At 39.5% G+C, this 20,626-nt stretch overlaps 1 protein-coding gene across 2 annotated transcripts in view; it reads right to left on the bottom strand.

Annotated features, from left to right (window-relative positions):
• LOC135494239 (Na(+)/H(+) exchanger beta-like) overlaps positions 1-20,626 on the bottom strand; it is a 333,142-nt gene that overhangs the window by 10,728 nt on the left and 301,788 nt on the right. For both annotated transcript variants that reach the window (XM_064782086.1, XM_064782085.1), the window contains exons 2-14: positions 18,217-18,495; positions 16,197-16,242; positions 15,348-15,389; positions 13,776-13,844; positions 12,485-12,566; positions 11,950-12,087; positions 7,864-7,939; positions 6,974-7,044; positions 4,122-4,233; positions 3,263-3,344; positions 2,403-2,498; positions 1,647-1,768; positions 885-964 (exon numbers count right to left, since the gene is read on the bottom strand). In XM_064782086.1, the coding sequence (XP_064638156.1) occupies positions 885-964; positions 1,647-1,768; positions 2,403-2,498; positions 3,263-3,344; positions 4,122-4,233; positions 6,974-7,044; positions 7,864-7,939; positions 11,950-12,087; positions 12,485-12,566; positions 13,776-13,844; positions 15,348-15,389; positions 16,197-16,242; positions 18,217-18,427 (1,227 nt within the window). In that variant the 5' untranslated portion in view covers positions 18,428-18,495. The remainder of the gene's footprint in view (positions 1-884; positions 965-1,646; positions 1,769-2,402; positions 2,499-3,262; positions 3,345-4,121; positions 4,234-6,973; positions 7,045-7,863; positions 7,940-11,949; positions 12,088-12,484; positions 12,567-13,775; positions 13,845-15,347; positions 15,390-16,196; positions 16,243-18,216; positions 18,496-20,626) is intronic.

Genomic DNA, 20,626 nt, shown 5'->3' with positions numbered 1-20,626 from the left:
AACAGTATTTAACTTAATACCAAAGAAGACGTTAATGGGGTGGAAAGAATATGGCTTCCGCTAGTGAAAATCGCTTGGCATGTCACTATGGCAACATCATGCTCGAGCTCTGGTGCATTATATATCAGAGGTATTGCAACTAGTTAAGGTTACCCGACGCGAAAAATTAAAGCATGAGGCACGATTCTAATACTGTGAATAGCAATCTTTATGAGACTTCTCCTTTCGCGGAATTCGCGAACCACTTACATTTGCATTCTTACATTGCAATCTGCATTCTTTGTAATGGTAGGAATATTCATGGGAAAAAAACTATGTTGAATACTGTCCCACTCTCTTTGGTCATTGAAGGCCCTTTTTTCTGAATGAAAATGTATGCCCGCCTTAGGTTTTGACCAGGCTGTTGAAAAAAAATCTCCATTTTAACCCGTTCTTGCTAGGCTTTTATAAGTGGCTACAAGCTGCTACCCTCGCTAAAAGGGAATCCAACGGTGATACCAACTGTATTGGCATACCAAGATAAAAAGAAGATGTTATGTAATCCGTTAAAACGATACAATCCCGGCCTTCTAGTTGTGACCCTTTAATCACGCCTCGATAAACAATGACTCTATAATCTAACTCCTTGGCTCTCTCTGCTCTCTCCGACTTCATCATGTCATAAAGACTACCTGTGACATAAATTTCCTTCACAGCGGGGTATTTGTGTGTCTGGCTTATATCCAGGCCTATCATTCAAAGGTCATACAGTTTCAGGCGGTTTTCGCCAAATTTTAAAATACTAGTATTCTGAAGTATCAACAAATTCCGCTGAAATCGCAAAAAACAACACACGATTTGTGCCGATGGTTGACATTTGAATTGAACCGTTATACTTTACTTACCATTATGAACTGTTCGTGCGGATTGATTTTCCTCATTCTGCCTTTGTAACTGTTGGCGATGAAGGTCAACAAAAAAACACCTGTAATTTAAAAGTATTGACACTTTTTTTGGATTGGCTTTTTGAATAACATGGTGATCCAGGGATTTAGATAAAACTATGGTAACACAGAAGAACAGTCAATCACAGGCTGGTGGTACCAGTACAGAAAAAAATACTAAATAAAACTCGAATTTATGGGACACCTTGATTTAAGATGAGATGTACATGTACGTCTTATCTGAAATCGGGTTCCTTCTTTCATGTAACTTACGAGGCCCTATTAAAGACGTAGGTACTATCTACAAAATTAAGATAGTTATGCAAAGGCTTGGGTGAAGAACTGCATGCTTACAGTTAGCAAACCAAATCGCCTCTAGCTCTATCAATTGAAGTGTCTTAGAAACGATTTTGGTATCGATCGACTCAATAAGATATTCATGAAAACACTCCATGTTGCCCGATTCATACGACGCATTTACAGCGGAGACACGTACCATTTTAGAACAGGATAATTCCTGGCTTTATCGTTTTACCAGCTGATAGAATATATTGACAAAACCAAATCGGTCTCGTCCAATAATGTTGTGCTGTTAGTTTCGACCTGCAGGACCTTTGTCAAAGTGCTATTTGTAAAGACTTAGCTTTTTTTCGACCTTACATATAGCTTTGTACGCATGTTCACTGTTGTATTAGGGGTTATTTTCGTGTTGCTTATACTTACTAAAGAATCTGACGATGAATATAATCAGCAGCGTCCATAGGACGAACCCAGTATGCCACTCATGGTCAGCCTTAACCAGAGCCATCCCCAGAAAAAGAAATATCACAGCTTCGCTTATGGCGCTGAAATAAGGATAATTTGGTAAATATGTTAGTAACACTTGCGGGTATAATATATCTACTGTGGCAAAAGTTATTAATTGCCGTTGAATTCATTTAGCAGTGCATGAGTTTTACCTTTGAGCCTCATTCTCGCTTGCGCTTGAAGATGGCGCAAGCTAGTTCAATTCTAAATAGCAAGTAGAGCCATCCAAATGTACCAACTAGAATTCTGCATGCCGTAATACGCTATTTCCCTAATAAGGGATACCGCCTGGTTCCTTTTTGGAAACCAGGGTCATGAATCTTATTAGCTGTCACAGGTTGGTAAGGTTTGGTTTGGTCACAGTTTACCACCCTGGATGGCACGCTGGCATTCCCGCATCCAACAATTCCAGCATCCTCCTCAAGGTTCCGCCAAATATAGCTACGTGTGGTGTTGCGCCGGCTTTCACATCACAGGCGCACAATGGCGCCCTCACCCTATCCGCACTCTTTTGCCCTCTCTGCAAATGACATGGACTGGATGCTATTCCGCCTTTCCTTGTTTAATTGCAAGGTGGTTACCATCGAACTGATACCCATTAATTATTGATTAATGCACTAATTAAGTCATTTTATAAAGTATATACCTAATGTGAAACAACGACAAACATACCTCATCATTTTGATGAAATATTTGACGGTGGTATACGACTTGTGTGAAATGTTATGGAATGCGTATTGAGCTTGCATGATACCACAGGCAATCAAACTGAAATTTGTAAAGGTTCAGAATTAAATTAAAAAGGCAGATACACCAAACTTACATTGCGCATGCAATACGAGACATAAAATCCAGGCATACATTCTCTTTCTGAGCATGCTCAACTGGCATCTCCGGGTATTGAATTAGTCTCAGGCTATAAAATCTTAATCTTAAAAGCAGACATCGATCTTCTGTGCGTGCGATGCCTCCAAAGCCTTCGCCCCTGATATGCTTGATTGAGGACCGACTCACTTATTCAGGAAATCTGCTGCTTGTGGAAAAATCTCGTAACTCGGGGGACTTTCAGCTGACAAAACGAAGTAATGCCTCCCCCCACCCGGAAAAAAAACAACAAACAAACGACTGCCGTCAATATAAATCTGTCTTTTCACCTGCAGTTGTCTTCCACCATCTACTCTGCTATTCCTCAATGCTATTACCAAACTGTTTCATAGGAATTAAAAACAGATAGCATCTAACAGGTGTGACAGTGGCTGATAACATCTCCATACCTCATTACCTTGGTGATGGGAGTGAAATTCTCTAGGCGCAAGACGTAATTTATGGCGAATGTCGTTTTTTGTTCTTAATATATCGACGCTTTTGTAGAGTAATAGCAAAAAATAGACGACAAACCTTCGACCAGGAGGAATTAACGTATTTTATTTTTTATCTTGCGTTGACGTATAGTTTGTACTTTGTTGATCGTAGGAGAAGCGAGTGAACGTAAAGTGCCTGGATGGGACTACTATTAGGGCTATAAAACCTACCTTATCAATGCTGATAAGTGGAACAGCTCGGCAACAAGATAGCTTAGATAAGCTAATATGAAGACAAACAAAGGCTCCACAACTGAAATGAAGAGACAGGGAGTTTACGGAGTGATTCTTTGGCATATAACATTTGTCATTATCTTTCATCGTTTAACACGTTCAGCGATTGTATTGATGGAAAAGCTTATAGGAACACGCCAGTTTAGGATTCGCTTTAATAAAGGAAAACACACTGGATTTCAAACAAATTAACCAAATACGGGATCCCTGGAAAAATTCATTCCCCAAATTGCCGTGAGAATCTTCCAGCATCAGACAGGCCTTTTAGCTTGCCGAGCTGGCCTGTCCTGGGAAAGAAATAAGTTACTGAGGGAAGTAGAAAAAACTCTTGTGAAGTCTTTCAAAGAAACCTTGCTGCTTTCATCTGGTAATAAGGTTCTCTAAGCATAATTTGCACCATGTAAGTTCTCGCCGATTTGTCCTACGGATAGTGAACACATACGAAAATATATACGGTTTGGATCCACCACAGAGTGACCCACGAGTCATTTTACATTGATATCTATAGTGCATATGATGTTACATTGTCAATTTGTTACCAGATGGATACAGCTTATTCAAATAAATTTACCAACGTAGTTGCTTGTGATGCAGCCATTCTCCAAGTGTGCGCACGCACAAACAACATCATCCGCGGCAGGCTCTGGTATTATAATCAGTAACACCTCCGGTACGGAGTATTAGGCTGATTGGAAGCTGGAAGGCCTGCCTGGAATACCCAGGATTAGGATAAGTTGCTCGGCAATCTCGGGAATCATTTATCAGGGTGTTTTACTGAGAATGGAAACTGACTGACCTCTCACGTCCGACGTGAATTTTAGCAGAAAAGCAGTCACCAAACCGAAGATGAGACCAATTACAAGCCCACCAAGACTGACTGTGAAGAAGGATGCAAAGCCTTTCCCAATCTGAAAGGAATATATTAATCATCAACATAAAAATATCCCCAAAGTGCCCAGCCCAATTTAAGGACAATAACATTTCAGATAGAATTCTGTGTCATCCGATAAAGCTCACCTCCACTGATCAAGTCCTCACCGTTTTTTGTTAAAGAGAGAACAATAATTGGCTGACGTCACCCATCGTCAATGTCGTCACATCCGGCACCTCAACTTCACATTGTGATATACACGTACCATAAAGTAGACTGTTTTTTCATCGCTCTTGTTGAAAATTTCAGATTATTAGTTTTGGGATGGACTCGTCTCTCATGCGCGACAAAACATACTGAGGACAAAATATTCACCAAATTAATCTGAGCCGTCTATTTTAAACAATACGGGTAATCTGTGATGATCAGATCTGTCAACTCGGTTATAGTTATGAAGTCGTCATATCTTGGAGACACCATCCCCAGCAGGCGGCTTGCAGGAGGGGCAGATACTGCATTTTCCGCAGTGCAACTCTTCATTGCAATGTTTTATTATTCATTGTAATTATCATTACTGATATCATTACCACTATCAATAAGTGACTGTCGTCATTGTCATGAACATTAAGTGTCTTGAGTACTCGAAGACATAGTCGACATGAAAGCACTTAGTATGCATCGTCTCATCCAGGTACTAGGCGAAGAACTATATGGGAAAGCTGGAAATGGCCATGAATAAATTCTCTGTGGCTTCTCCGATAAGAAAAGTAGTTACGCCGTGACAGGTGTATTTACAACTCCGTTAATAGATCTTTAGCACTGGCAGCAGTAAGTAGAAGAACGTGTCCAGTAATTGTTAGTACCTGTACCATGTGAGAAGACATAAGTATAAACTCGCCAGCCATCTTGACTTCAACTTCACCATGAGCGCACAATTCATACGACTTGACAATACTCTAAAACTTCGAATACAAGGTCTGAGGCTCGGCCCGCATTCATTACAATGGATGAGGGATTTTAAAACCCCGAATAAAAACTCCGAGGCTTCACCCGCATTCTTTACAATGGAGGAGGGATTGTCACGTTTTCGCATTGTTCTGTTAGCCAATGACGTTGATCTTGACTGTAGGCTGGGCCTCCTTTATCAGAAAAAATGGGCCTACTGTAACCAGTGATGTTGATTTCGTTTCACTGTCAATGTCAGCCAAGATCAGAGTGTGATTATAACACATGCGACTCCATTGGCCCATGCCACTGATAAAATAATAGTACCCGACTTATCGGCTCATCCCCATTCAAAACCATTGTAATGAATTGGGGCGGAGCCTCAGACCTTGTATTCGAGGTTTTAGATTATATACCCAGATGTCACGTTTTTGCCTCGCGATGCTATTTAGGATGTTTATGATGAAATCAATGAGTGATTCGAGTTTCTTGAATAAGCTCGCTGCAGCATTAATAGCGTTTTGAAAGAGTCTACAACACTGAATTGACATTGGAGGAAGACTAGTTGGAAGTGGCAGGTTTTGAGATAATTGTCCCTTGCAATTCTGGCAGTCAGCCCAGCAACTTCCCCAAACAGTGATCAAAGCCAAAAATCCGATGTTTTTTGGTAAGGTGATGACTTGGTCCATAATGAATTGTGCGCTCGTATCACATAAAATGGTAATGTATTAGCTACATGATACTAGTATTTGACTAGGATCTGAAAGATAGTTTTGAAGATTTTGATGATAATAATTAATCAACCCCCAGGTTTATTTTGACACCGAGTAAGAGATGATTGTGAACTCGTAAACAGCCATCTTGATTTCGAAGGAAGTATATCTGCCTAGTAAGTGTTTGTTATTGTACAGTATACGTTATTACAGAAATACTGACACTTCAGCTCCGATTTATTTAGGGAATTTCTTCTTCAATTAAATCAATCTTGGTTCGTTTTGCTAGTGACAGAAATCCGTACAAACACATGATCGGACAATCATCGAACACCAAAGCACAGAGAGGCAGATGGCAATCAACAAACATGTAAACAAGGTGATAGTCAGGATAATCATCAAACCCCCTATCTGTATAATTTCTGAGACGCCCCCTCACCGTACTTATTTTACCGCGTAGAGCTTCTTTTGGTCCGCCATATTGGATAGCTACTGTCTTGGGCGAAAGGCTAGTTCAGTGTACTGTCTGTGACCAAAGAAACTGAAAATTTTGCCATGACGTGTTAATAAGCATGATTCGTCTTACTAATTAGGGCAATCGATCGCCCATGTGTAATTCATGGAAAATAGAATTTCAGCGTACACACAACTTTAAACATGACTACTATATTAAAAAAAACTTACAATACATCAAGGGACCATTCCAAAATTGATTGATGCAACAAAATACCAACATGTTATGTCCCTCCCGCGACCCGAATGATAAAAAAACCCTCTATAGTAAACAGGTAGGCACATTTAGCAAAATAGATTAAATTTAAGATCAGGGTATATGCAGTGTAATTATGAAGACAAATATAAAAATCCTTAACCCCTCTGGCCCCAGACTAATCTTGTTAAATATACTGAGACATCAATTAAGTTTGAGATGGCCCCCAAAAATACGCACCGCGTATAAGACCTGAAAAATATTGTCAAATAATCAAACGAGATCATACAACGACTGATTTCCGCCGTCAGAAATCAAATCAATATCGACCAAAAAAATAATTTGTACTGATTCACAATTATCTAAAAGTGACACTTTCGATAAATCGTAAAGATACACTTTCCACCTACCTCAGCCAGGGGTATAGAATCCATCTGCACGAAAGTGTTCATCATGTTGTACAACACAACGGTGACAGCATCTGCAACAATGACAAACAATAGGGGTAAAAATACAAATTCTGTAAGCCAAATCGCTCTCTGCGTCATGATTGGTCCTGGTCGGAGAGCGTCATCAACTTGTCCCATTTACTGCATGCCACTTGTTGAGAGCCATTCCTTTCAAATATGGCATTTGGCAGTGGATGACCAAAGACTTTTGGAGCAGACCAACATGATGCCCAGCTCGGCCACAATTTGAAAATTCCAAGGCGAGTCTCAAAGGATTACTGTTTAACTAGATCTGATCAAAGTTTCTAGAGATTCTACGGTAGAATGGGGTAATTGTAGCCCCGGTTTAATTGTAGCCTCGCCTATGATACTGATTGATATCCCCGTGCATCAATGCAGGGGCTGCAAATAAACCGGGGCTACAATAACCCCATTCTACCTTTCGATTCTTGTAAGATTTTGGCCAAATAAAGTGGAACCTCGCTCAGCGGACCACTCACTATCAAGGACACCCTCTCTATTAAGGACACTAGTTTCGGTCCCAAATTGGTTGTTTCCATTCAATTTGACCTCTCTAATCGGGACACCTCTCTATTAATTAAGGACAGCACCTGTCATTTCCAAGGGTGTCCTTGATAGAGAGGTTCTACTGTATCTTAAAGCAGAATTAATCTCATAAAATCCTTGATTTTGGTTCAGAATCTTAGACCAGAATAATACAGTAATCCTTTATTACTCTGGCCCTCGACTAAAATATGGTCCGAATAGGATTTTTTCTTTTGTACAAACTTGGAATGAATGTACATGTACGTACAATTTAAATGTTGTGACACACTCCTTCAATTTCTTACCGTTTAAAAGAGATTCTCCAAACACGAGAAAATAAAGCATATTGTTGACACCAATATCTTGGAAAATGGCTATAACCTGAAAATAAAAAGCACAGCGTGTAGCTAGAAGTCGGGTAAAAAGTTACATGAACTGATCATGATAATTCAGTCAGATTTTGAATTTTTCATTTTTTTGTGCAATTTGTTGATGGAAACTACTTCTGTAAGAATGGGAGGGGTAACTGGGCAGCCGACAGCTGGGTAATATCGCCCTTATGCCAATGGTCCTTTAACACGTTTTGTTTTTGTATTCAGAGTTACAAAGTAGTTGTATTTATCTGTAAAGGCCATGCAAAGAAAACAATGAAGACATGAAATCGTGTGACTTGCTCATAGTTGATTATATTTGTCCAAACGGAAGTCGTATTGAACAATGCTTCATGATATTTTACTGAATACAGTACAACCTCTCTGTTAAGGACACCCTCGGGACTGACAAGTGCTGTCCTTAATAGAGAGGTGTCCTGATTAGAGAGGTCAAATTGAATGGAAACAACCAATTTGGGACCAAATGTCCTAAATAGAGGGGTTGCCCTTAATAGAGAGGTGTCCACTTTATAAGAGAGGTTCTACTGTACTTCCCCGGTTATAAAAACTATTAATTTTTTTTTTAAATAATGTCATTTATCCACAAAATAAAGCCTCATGTTCGTTCATTTAACAAGTCAAATAAAAACATGTTTTTTACCATGATATTTCAACCCATTTTATGTAGAGGTTCTAAACGGACACTCTGCGAAGTCCCTTTTAATTCTGTGATACCTTGATAGTATTCCGTGTGCAGATTCCTGCACTACATTAACTGAGGCCGCTGTCATGAGACTAAGAGTTGGTAGTTACACACTGGCCACCTATCGGAAACTAACCCCAAAAATAGTAAATTGACAGCAACGTCTTGATAGAGTTAATCGTCTATTTTCAAACATAACATTTTCTTGAAGCAAATCCAAATATATACTTTTTGAAGGAAACAGGCAGCTTTCATAAAAAAATTATAGTTCGCAATTTATGTCCTGTCGGATATGACATAAGCATGATAAACAATGCATCAGTTCATTTTAGGCGATAGATGCAACGCACCACGACGGAATCATAACGTGAATAATAAAAGTGAATAGCCCCCATGTGGCCGTCACCGTTCAACCAACTCGCGGGAACTATTGATTTACAGCAGCTTATAGTCTACTGTAATCGGGAGATGTATATTTTCGCCGACATGTATTATCCGGATTTTAGCCGCTCTGAGTGTTTCGCTGAAAAATCTCGAAACGCAAATGGACTTTGTTATTTAAATAGTGTTTGAAAAGCCCGCTTTAAAAATTAGGCCTTTGGCGCGAGTTATGCCTTGTACAGATCATCGCGTGATCTCAGCGCATGACTTTAATACATGTATTTTATGCTACGCCACGGTTTTCACGCTTTTCGCGGCCATAAGTCAATTTGACCAACAGCAGACGGAACGCGGCCCAATTCGGGTAAAGCCTTTTTATCATATTACAAACAGTAAAATTAGGAGATGTTGATTCGTAAGTTACATTTATCGTATCTAAACACCCGGTTAATCACTTGTTATTTTGTTTAGGCTTTTTTGCGCTATAGACATTTAGTTAATTTGCTTATTTCTATCACCAGCTTAAATCATTAGCTTTAAGAACATTTCCGTTCAAACGACTAGGATTACGGCAAATTGAGTTTAATTAAGGTTCTGTGATATTTCGTGCAATATCTAAGGTATCATGGAAATCTTTTATTCACAGGTTATCAAACCGCCATTTTTCTGTCTATTCAAAATGTATAATTTATTACAGGTTTCGAATAAAACTATTATCTCGAAGATCCAACATTCCTTCCCGTCCTTCTGTGTCCTGGCCGGACACGCCAATAAGTATTTCCTCTATGTAGTGCGTTATGTTTTTCTTGATCTGGGCGCTGCAACCAAGCAGGATTTTGTCATTTTAGTAACAATGTCAACGAAAGACGGAAAGTTTCGGTATATGTTTGTGTGCATGGCTGTATGTCCTGAATGGTTTGTTTCCTCACCAATACGGATGAAATATTTAGGTTATTACTACTACATCTTTAGATGTCAATTAACTCACGTATCAGGTTTAAATGAGGGACCAAAAACAGGCCTATCGTGCGGACAACCCCCCCCCCCCCAAAGACCAACGGACCTCACTGAATCACATTTTTTTATATTTCTGCACTGGCAATGCTGAACCACAAAGAAGTACAAATTCATAAAACACAAGTTTAAAGAAGTCCGGCACGTAATTTTCGCTAGTGCCCAAAACAGTGCTAATAAAAAATAAACGAATGACCTATTAGGGTTGTTATAAAAGAAAGAATTGTATATCTTACAATAGGTGCATGTACCTCTTTGTTCTTTACCATCCTACGGACCAAAGCTACTAAACATGATTCTATCGTTAATGGAGATGAGGCCCACGGCGAACGTATCAGGAAGTGAACTTGAATTGTAATCAGTTTAAACAAAGACAAATAATTGAGGCATTGATACAGTCTGAATCACAACTGACATACCGTAAATTGGCTCGGAACGTCATTGAGGTAGCCAGCGCGAAGGTCGAAAAACATTATACAAAAAGTTGATGTTTGGGAGTCCGACGTTTCTGAGTCCAGCAAAAATCCATATTGGACAACCTTACATTCACTCTTTACTATATTATGTAGCAAATGTCATGGAAAACTAGACGATCCCCAATTACAACCTATAAAGCTGTACAATACAAATATAATCCATCACTTAATTTTTACCTAATTTGAAAGGCAGACTGGCAAATCTGAGGAAACCATGCAGTGACTTGAAATTGTATAATGGGCCTAATTAATGAAATTGATATCAAAGTAAATTATTTTAAAAGTCGTTGAATTTTTCCCCTTTTGATATGATAAATTTGCTTTGGACAAGAAAGTGCTAAACTGTGATATTTTGGTTGTGGCAGCAGCGTTATGTATTACAATGGATTCCCGAGTGATGACAGCTGCTGTCAAGTTGATGGAAAAACGTAAATTTCGAGATTTGCAGAGTGAAATAACTTGTAGATGCCAGTCTAGTAGATTATTGTCTTCTAAATCGCAGGTTTGGTTCATATTTGACACCATCTCCAACTTTTATTCAGGCCTCGATAATCAGATGCGAAAGTTTTGGAAAGTTGATGCAACGGATGATTGACATCATGTAAATGCATTGCATGCACTACATTATATACATGTACATAGGCCATGGATTTCTTAAGGCAAATGTCTGCTTGTGAAGTATTAGCAGTGATGCTGGGTCTGATCTGTGTCACTGTCAGGTGTCTGAGATGATCAGATCCCCAACCCATGACACTAGCATGCATACTCCGCCCCAGACCAAACAGGATTAGGAAGGCTCTAGACTTAGTTGAATGATGATTCTGTTCCTTTTATCGCCTTTCACTTAGTGATTGTACTTTCAGTCAGCATTGCTTTTTGGATCCGATACGATATGATAACCTGAGATTACATGATGTGAATCGAACAATGCCATTATATAGAGATAAGCGCGTCACTGGTGCGTCATTGGCGCGCAAATCGCGCGTCCGTTATGCGTCACTGACGCGAAGTGGGAAGGATGTCAATTGTAGTGGTTTGGGCTGTGGCACTTTTATGATGATAATTATTGGTGTTCACTTTAAGCTATTTTGCGTCTGTTTGCTTTCTCCCAATTTAATTCTATTCGTAGTGAAATTACACGCCCGTTTTGCTGACTCTAGTCTATAGTCTTACTGGTCTATAGTGCAATCAATTATTTTCTCTTGTATTACAATGCACTTCTAGATGACATGCAATTTGCTGGTACGCCGGCGGTTACATTCCGTGCCAGTGAAGTATTGTATTGCAGTTAAATTGGTTTTCATTATTTCAATAGTCCTCTTTAGAAAAGGTACGGTCCTGCCGGAAGCTATTTTTCATGCCTAACCACTTTTAAAGGAAAATATTCAAATTTTTCCTTCAGTGAAACCAATATTATTCTTTTTTTTCTAGTTAATGTATACTTACGGCAACTGGATCAACAGCAACTATCAAGGCACTGAACGTGAGGCATTGGACGAGCCCTATGTTAATCTCACCCATGGCACCAGACAGTGAGAGACTATACAACGCTGGGCCGATGATGGCCCAATTAAGGACCGTACCCTAGAAAAGATGCGTATACTGCGGTTAGTGGTAGTAAACAAAAAGAGTAGATGTCATAAATCTCCGCTTAAGATTAAAATTTAGACGACAAGAGACTCGACCAATCATGTTCCTTCTTGTTTGGGTTTTTTCTGCGGGCAAAAAGAACAACCGCTTCGATTTTACGATGATTTACCTTTTATTCAATCATGATGTGAAAGATAAAATGCGTAGAGGTGTTTTTAAAGGAAAATGCATTACATGTATTGATCGCCCATGTTTGTGGAATACTTTCACAAAGTTGAATTGGTCAAATTACGGTGTAGTTTTACTCTGCCCCAGAATTTACTGACCAAATGCATAGGTCTGGTTCAAAAGAAAAGTTGAAACCAATTCGGAGATTTTCTTGGATCCTTACCACGACAGCAAACAACAGGATGCTACCAAGGTTGTCGACAAATGTACGGTCATGTAGACTGTAGGCTGATTCTAAAATGATTCTGAAGTAGAAAGAGACGGGAAATTTTACTGCAACTGTAATGAAATAACCTTATGGAGCAAATGATACCACTTCGTCCGGGGATGGGGTTGGAGTGCCACTTCGTAGGGTTCTGGAGAAAAATTAAATGATCTCATCTTTCAGAGTGGCTTCAAAGTATTTTGATGCTTTAGAGAGTACACATCTAGGCTGATTCTCGTCAGGTTTGCACTTACACTGCATTTACTTGTAAGCAGCAACATTTCACACTAGTCACGCCATTACCTGATTTCTCGACAAGATGGGTCATGATATTCCCCTTCGTAATTGAGGCCATCAATCAACAACCATTAGCCCCAAGGTCCTCAGATTTCATTGTTATACTACGACTACGTGCCTGGATAATGACCTTTAACTAGGTACGTATGATAAACAAAACGTACATAGCTTGTCTGATGCCGATAATTATGAGGGATCGGTAGTGACCTTCACTGGGATGTATATATGCGCTTTCCTGATGATGCGATGACCAAGTATTTAAACCATTATCTCGTTTGTGACTGTACGTATCATTTGCCATTCAGTTATCTGTTTTTCTCGGCCAAGCAAATTAGAAAATTCCAATGAGGAAATGATCATACAAATTAAAGACAGTCATTTTGGCTGCATGAGAGATGTATCACATATATCACTTGGAAAAATCTTTCTGATAATAGGATGGCGGTATCTCTCGTTTTTGATTGTATTATTTGAAACTTAGCTTGATCTTATTCAAGCCATCATGGCATGAGCTCGATTTCTGTCGAAATCTACAACATACAACTACTAGTAAGAGGTAAAAGCAAACTGCTTGAGACTGTTTACCGATGTGTCCATGCACTAAACAACTGAATCGTTCCTTACTCATCAATTTTACTCGAATTTCCCCTGTTCTTGTTGTCATGTGTTAGGCTAGAATAAGCATCTAAACACTCTTGGAAATAAAGCTAAGGTTTTACAGATTACCAATAACATCAACAGGTTACTGCAAACACAGAATGATCCACCCAGGGGTTTTCCTTACCCTGTAAAACCTGTGAACGGGATGCATATGTGTGTTACCGCCTTTTTTCTTCTCAAAAGTTAAAACCCCTTTATTTCTAAGATGTGATACCAACTATACCTGCAGGATTTGATGCAGTCACTCTGCATTCACAAACAATCTTTAAGCGTGTGTATGTTGGGTACTTACGGCGGAAGCAGGTAAAGAAAGAATGTTGTTGGGGTGAAGACACGATTGAGCTCATCGTGTTCAGTCAAACTGAAAAAAGATAAAATCAATGAGGAAGATATTGATTGGCATAAATTTGGAGATAAATCCTTCGAGTTATGTACCAGTTTAGTAATCTATTGCGTTCGAAAGCACTATACAGGTACTTCACGTATGCCTATTAGCGGTTGACATACTGGATCCGCTCACCAATAAGATCCCAAGCCCTACCCGATTTGTATCACCGCCTCGATAGGTAGAGTCTAAACATCCGAACACAATAGTAGGCCTTTCGCAGCCATAAAAGGGTTGGGGTATCTATTCAAGAGTTAACAATGTAATTGTCATGAATGGTCATGATTCTACACCGGAACTTTTCATATCAAAATTAAAGACCAATTGGAAGAAACAAAGACAAGATATCCCACCCCTTTTGCCTACTATTATACCCGGTTGTTTAGGCCCTAGGTAGTAGAAATCGGGTATTGTCGGGCTTGGGATCTTATTGGTGAGTGGATCCAGTATATATGATCTCTAAAATACAGTCCAAATATTTTTCTATCAATTAGCTTGAGCGTCCGGGTAGTACTGATAAGCTTTCTTTGGTGTAATGCATTCTCTCTATGGACTGCCAACAAATTTTAACAACATTTTACTTAATTGTGCCCATCTTTACGGATGGTGGTCCTTTACCCGTTACGATGATTACGTCGCCCACGATAGTGGTCGTTCTGGTAATGCTACACTGATTAGGTTGACTTCAACACTTCCCAGAAAAGGTATTTTCGTACGTTATCCACGTCGTTTTGGTACACGCCATCTATTTCGGTAAAGTCATTAATATAACATATTTCCTCTTTGCTTGCCTACTTGATAATAATTGAGACTAAAACGTGTACTCTGTCAATTTGTGCGAAATAACTAATATAGCTACAGCATAAGGTTCATCAGGGACTACTAATGCAGATGATCTGAGTGGGTTCCCGATGCGTTTCCGATATCTTCCCAATAAAAAAGCGCCGGTGAAGCCTTATTTCCCATAGTTTTGCGTTCCCGAAAGATTTGTTTGTTATTCCGACATCTTCTTGTTCATTCATTGTTGCAGTGGATTGTGTGTGCCACGTCATCGACGGGAACGGCAGAACAAGTCGGGGACGCGTAAGAAAGGTGTCAGGCCCGACCATCCGGATCACCCGCATGAAACAAAATGGAATACAATGAAAACCCAACCAACCAATTTTTGAATAATTATAATCTTGGTACACAGCCCCCCCCCCCCCAGAAAAAAACCCTTAACAACTGATTGATATAAACTAGTAAGTACAGTAAGTGCAGTTGTAACGATAATTGATATAGTCTCTTCGAACAGACAACTCTATCCATCATCGTAGGGAAATTACACGGTAACCTTATTATTAGCTTTTAGATCATGTTTGTCAGCTGGCAACACTAACACCGTCCACGCCCATTGCAAAAACACTAGCCTCAGAACCTATGACCTTTTTTTTACTTTTGGAAAAAATCGTGTATTTTCACACTCAAGGAGATACTTACAAAAATATGACACCGGTTATGACACCTAGCAGAATAAGGATACTGAAAAGAAATACATACTATTGACCCTTTTAAAATGACTATGCATACAGATACCTATACTACATGTATACTGGATCCACTCACTAATAAGATCCCAAGCCCGACAATACCCGATTTGTACCAGCGCCTCGATGGGTAGAGCCTAAACAGCCGAACACAATAGTAGGCCTTTCGCAGCCATAAAAGGGATGGGATATTTATTCAAGAGTGAGTTAACAACGTAATCGTCATGAATGGTCATGACTCTACAGCGGAACTTTTCATTTTACAATTAAAAACCAATTGGAAGAAACGAAGACAAGATATCCCACCCCTTTTACGGCTACGAAAGGCCTACTATTATGGCCGGTTGTTTAGGCATCGGGTTTAGAAATCGGGTATTGTCGGGCTTGGGATCTTATTGGCGAGTGGATCCAGTATTATGTTATTTAGAAGTTGTAGTCAATTTTCTTATAACTCCGTTTTGGGCATATTGGGAGGACCGAGGAGTCACTGTTGTTGCCCTAAACTCATGCACCCAAGAACGTTTTGTAATCTTTTTTCTGTATATGAGATGCGGTAATGAAGGAAAAAGGATACACAAATCCTTTTAAAAATCGTGAAAAAACAAGCGCCTCTTTTATTATTATTGTCTCTGTGTGTTTTAATTGTACATCCCACCATGTCTACATGCATTTTAGAGCTGTTGCAGTTACCAATAGTAACGATTTATCGAGGAGCTTAAAAAACATTTATGATCATCCTGCTATAAGACTAAACCCACTAATGCTGCTTTATTATGCTTCTACGTGTAACAACTGGTCTTACCATGATTCTGGTATCCAAGAGGCAAGGAAGTTGGCATGGTGATAGACTGAAAGAAGAAACATTGTGCCATCAACCGAACGGCAGAATACATGGTAGTTACTTGATGTTTTCTATATAAGAACGAAATTGAAAAACTACGTATTCGTCAAAATTCATGATATCCATATTTCATGAAAATTGAACTTTGACAGTGGTGCGACGTCCAGAAGTTCATCTGCTACTTAAATAGTGTTATAGTGCTAAGCCGAATGCCTCGCGCGCTAATTGTGGCAGGATCATTCACGTGAAACTAGCCTCTTCCATCTATATAACAAGTCAAGAAGTAGTAAACGGTTACTTCTCACCGCCCCCCCCCCCCGCCTTCTCCATGTACTCCCCTCCGCCACCATAAAGATGACATGATTATGATTTTCTGCCTGATGGTGATTAATATGCAAAGTATAAAGGGCTCTTGTTAATGTTTTATTCACCACTAAATGTATTCCTCATATGCGTGAATAGTTGTGACATACTATGAGTTAGGAGAGGCCCCAATTGGCGACTTTGTGTAAGTTTACCTTGTCCATCTTACTGCTGCCAATATAGTCCATTTAACGTGTATTATCTCTCTCGAATTCACGATGTCTTTCTATTAATCCCCCCAAGGCTTTTCATACTAAAGCCAATACTTAATGCAGTGCTTTTAGCTCAAAGTTTTATCTTGGCGTCAATCGACACCCAATGTGCATTGCAAACGTTCGTGCCTAGATCCTTCTCGCCCACGTCATAAAATGTCCGCTCACAAGATTGTAAATGTCTGTGTTATCAAATAATGTTTCCTCATTTTGTATTATCTAAACGATGCCATACGCTGTACATTGTTCTCTGATTGTTTGCGATGATCATAATTATCTTTTAATTTAAATTTGCATTAACCATCACATTTGAACAGAATCTGTATTATCATACATTCCATGTTTAGTTAAAAAAACAAAGTGTATTAAACATATATTATCTTGCGAAATCGTCTCTGGTACATTTCATCGTTAAATGGTACATTTTATTGGGTTATTCATTGTGATGCAGAGGAACTGAACCATCGCCCAAATTAAAGCATCCCGGCCTAACCATAGCTGCCTTCATGCATGGAAACTACCGCCCGGACGGAAATTGTCACACAGTCGAAACTGGATGAGCATTTCGATTCTCGCCCACGATATTTTCTTTCCTAATGCATTTATCTTAGGGAACAGAAACACTGCGCTTTTCTTAATTCTCTTCCTTTGTTCATACGCATCTAAGTACAAAGGTTTTAACACCAGCCATTGACAGTTTCAAGTTACCTAAGTCGATTGATCTACGGTAGCTCATCACAGACCTTTCAGCCGGTTTCTTGCGATGATGCCGTATTGCGGGCTGACATTTCCATGCCGCATTTTCGAAAACAGAGCTAGTGATATACACAATTTGTTGGTTTCAATTTGTTTGTTCATGTGTTTATATAAATGGTGCGATGTTGAACACATCTCTCTCCATAATGGCAGTGTTCTATCATCGCATGTATATTGCAGCTCAATACTACATCTTTTCTTAGCAAGTCCCCGCCATACAAAAGCCGCAACTCCTCCCTACAAAGAACCGGAACGCCTTGGGATGCCAACCCCCAAGGAATCGTGTACACAAAACAATGGTTCATTTGAAAAAAAACCTCTGAAATTCATCAGACCACCTTCGCCCACCGAAATTCAGACCTTACGAATTGGATAGGTCGGAACGGCGTTGTAGTAAAAGGATAAAGAGTGGCTGTACTTAACATCGGCGATATAAATTATCTTAACCATCATGGTAAAATCAATCAGTCAGAGATAATATCTGAAAATCATCACACCGTAAAATGCACCAGAACTTTCGATTTTGGTGAAAAATATTCCCCCCTCCCCTACCAAATTCAGATGGATTTTGAAATTTTAACAGACCAATGTGTGTTGGGTTTTTTCGCGATCCCTGAAAAAAAAGGAAAAAAAAGACAGAAACTACTTACTTATTTTACTAATGGCACAGCCAAATAAGAAAAGGCAAACTAGCAGCGGTAATTCCACGTAAGCAAAATTCCATCCAGCCACGTGGACGGACACGTCGTGTTCTGTCACATTTTCTGTCCCGGTTACGTCACTTCCGCAAACAGCCAATAAGTCAAAGTTCAAAATTATGACGATTGACGTCGTGAAATGCCTGAACCAATTAAATCTCATATTGCTACTACCAATGAACTACCTCCCTTGCTTTTTGTTATACATCATGGTTTGTCGTGGTTTCATAACTGAAAAGACAGAAATTGAAACATCCCGGATGAAATGAAGACGCTGGTGAAAGAATTGAAGGCGGTCGAGTGTGTAATTTTTCTGCTATTACGAGATCAAGAGAATAGGCAAATACTACAGGGAGGCTATATGGGTAATAGAACACCCAAATGCGATGCTTCCTCCAGTTGATTGGGCATGCCCGCCTTTGTTTTATTTACATATGATCGGACGAATATACAGAGGAAATCAAATAAATGAGGGTTGGCAATTGTCGCAATCGCATGGAGTGAAAAACAACGCCAAATGACAACACTCTTGGAGGAAGGTTTGACAGGAGGGCTTCATGTGCATGTGCCCTTGTTGCATGCAATGTTCCATGCGATTCGTTGGCATTTCCTTTAGATGGTAACCCTGATCAAATGTCGACACCTCTCAACCAAGAATCAGTGCTGAAGTGCTTGTTTTATTCTTAAAAATATGAACGCATCATTTGATTCAAGTACACTTAAGACTGCAATCAGTCTCGTTTGATTACCCCTCTAGGGTTTTAAGAAATAACTACTTTCATTGAACTAAGCTAGTGATAAATCAAAAGATGGTTACGCCACGATTGCGCACAATCTTTAAACAAGCATTTTGATAAATGGCGTATTGCATAAACACCATAGGCGTATAGTCATGCTTTTACAGTACACGAAAAAGTGGGGAAGAGAATCAAAATGTCAGACTAGGGGTGTAGGAATCGTCTGTTGGCATTTGGCTATGAATAATGAAAGCATAGTAGTTAAGTAGAAATTGCTTCCAGCCAGACGTCGGCGGCTTTTGTACACATTGATGATGATAGCCAAGGGTATAAATGTCTAGACATCCCATAAAATAGTGAAGGATCGGAGTATACACCTTGACTTGAACAAATCTATTTAGGCATGTTCGGGGACATATCTAATGATTGTACCAAACAAATGATTTGTCATATGAAATTACCTAGAATGGCACCACACGCACGTCAAAGTGATCTAGATCCTAAAAGTGTTTTAGGGGAAGGTCGCTTTTCAGGCATGCAACCGTTCCTCCACACACAACCCAGGTGTCTATTTTTGACCAAATGTTCCCGCTGAGAGTGACCTGACGTAGCCAACTTCCATGGTTCATACCTGGGTATTCATCTGATCAACACACAACAGTTCCACCAGAAGGATGCAATGATGATTTCATACAAAAGGTTTGTAATTGTATCGTGGCGACTGAATTGACCCATGAACTGCATCAAGTTTTAAAAGGGATAAAATCAAATGCAACAAAAGTAAAAGAAACTCCAGAAGAACCCAAATTAAATTTGTGTCATTATAGACCGATGAGCATACCACGAATGGATTGCCCAGCGTGCCTTGTCCAAACGACTTTGCTCTGATTACATCAATATCTGCGTCAGGTAAGACGATATGGCGTCTTTTGATATAGCATGTCAGAAGTAAGAAGTAAAGCAAGAAATCACAAAAAGAGAAGAAAAAAACGACATTTGCAATTGGACAGTAATTTGTTATCGATTATGGGTAACACACAAGAAAGGCTGGAACAAATTGTTTTCGACTGGTATAGGTACCCTGTGCGAAAGCGCCAATAGTCATCACTGAACTTTGTTTATAACTAGGGATTGACCGGCGACAGACTCGCCATGCTCGGAATCAATCCACACATAGTCTCGATCTGAGGCATGACGTCATAAGTCCAAATCCCCACTTCCTTCCGAGCAGCATTTTTTTCAGTTTTCATTCGAATATTAAAGGAAACCTATTAAGAAGGGCTTATAAAACTAGCGAGTCAAATCAAATCCTACCAGTAGGGCTCCTAAAATGGGTCACTAAAACATTCGGGGATCGTGTAACTACGTGTAAATACTTTAATTACATCGCATAAAAACATTGTACAGAAAACGTCTAAAAGTCCGGACGGAGAAAATGCATCAATGAGTAATGTCAACACCAAGGCAGTGAAAATGATGATAATTCTATATGAACAAGGAACATGTATAAACAAACCGATATGGAGAGTATTCAGTATATCAATACATTGTGTATGATACAGACAGACGGCCAGAGCAGCCTTAGCCGTAACAATAGTCCTAGCATGTATAATGAGAATCCCCCT

Source organism: Lineus longissimus, chromosome 10 (genome assembly GCF_910592395.1).
Source record: "Lineus longissimus chromosome 10, tnLinLong1.2, whole genome shotgun sequence".
NCBI classification, from domain to species: domain Eukaryota; kingdom Metazoa; phylum Nemertea; class Pilidiophora; order Heteronemertea; family Lineidae; genus Lineus; species Lineus longissimus.
This window is presented reverse-complemented; position numbering and strand designations above follow the sequence as displayed.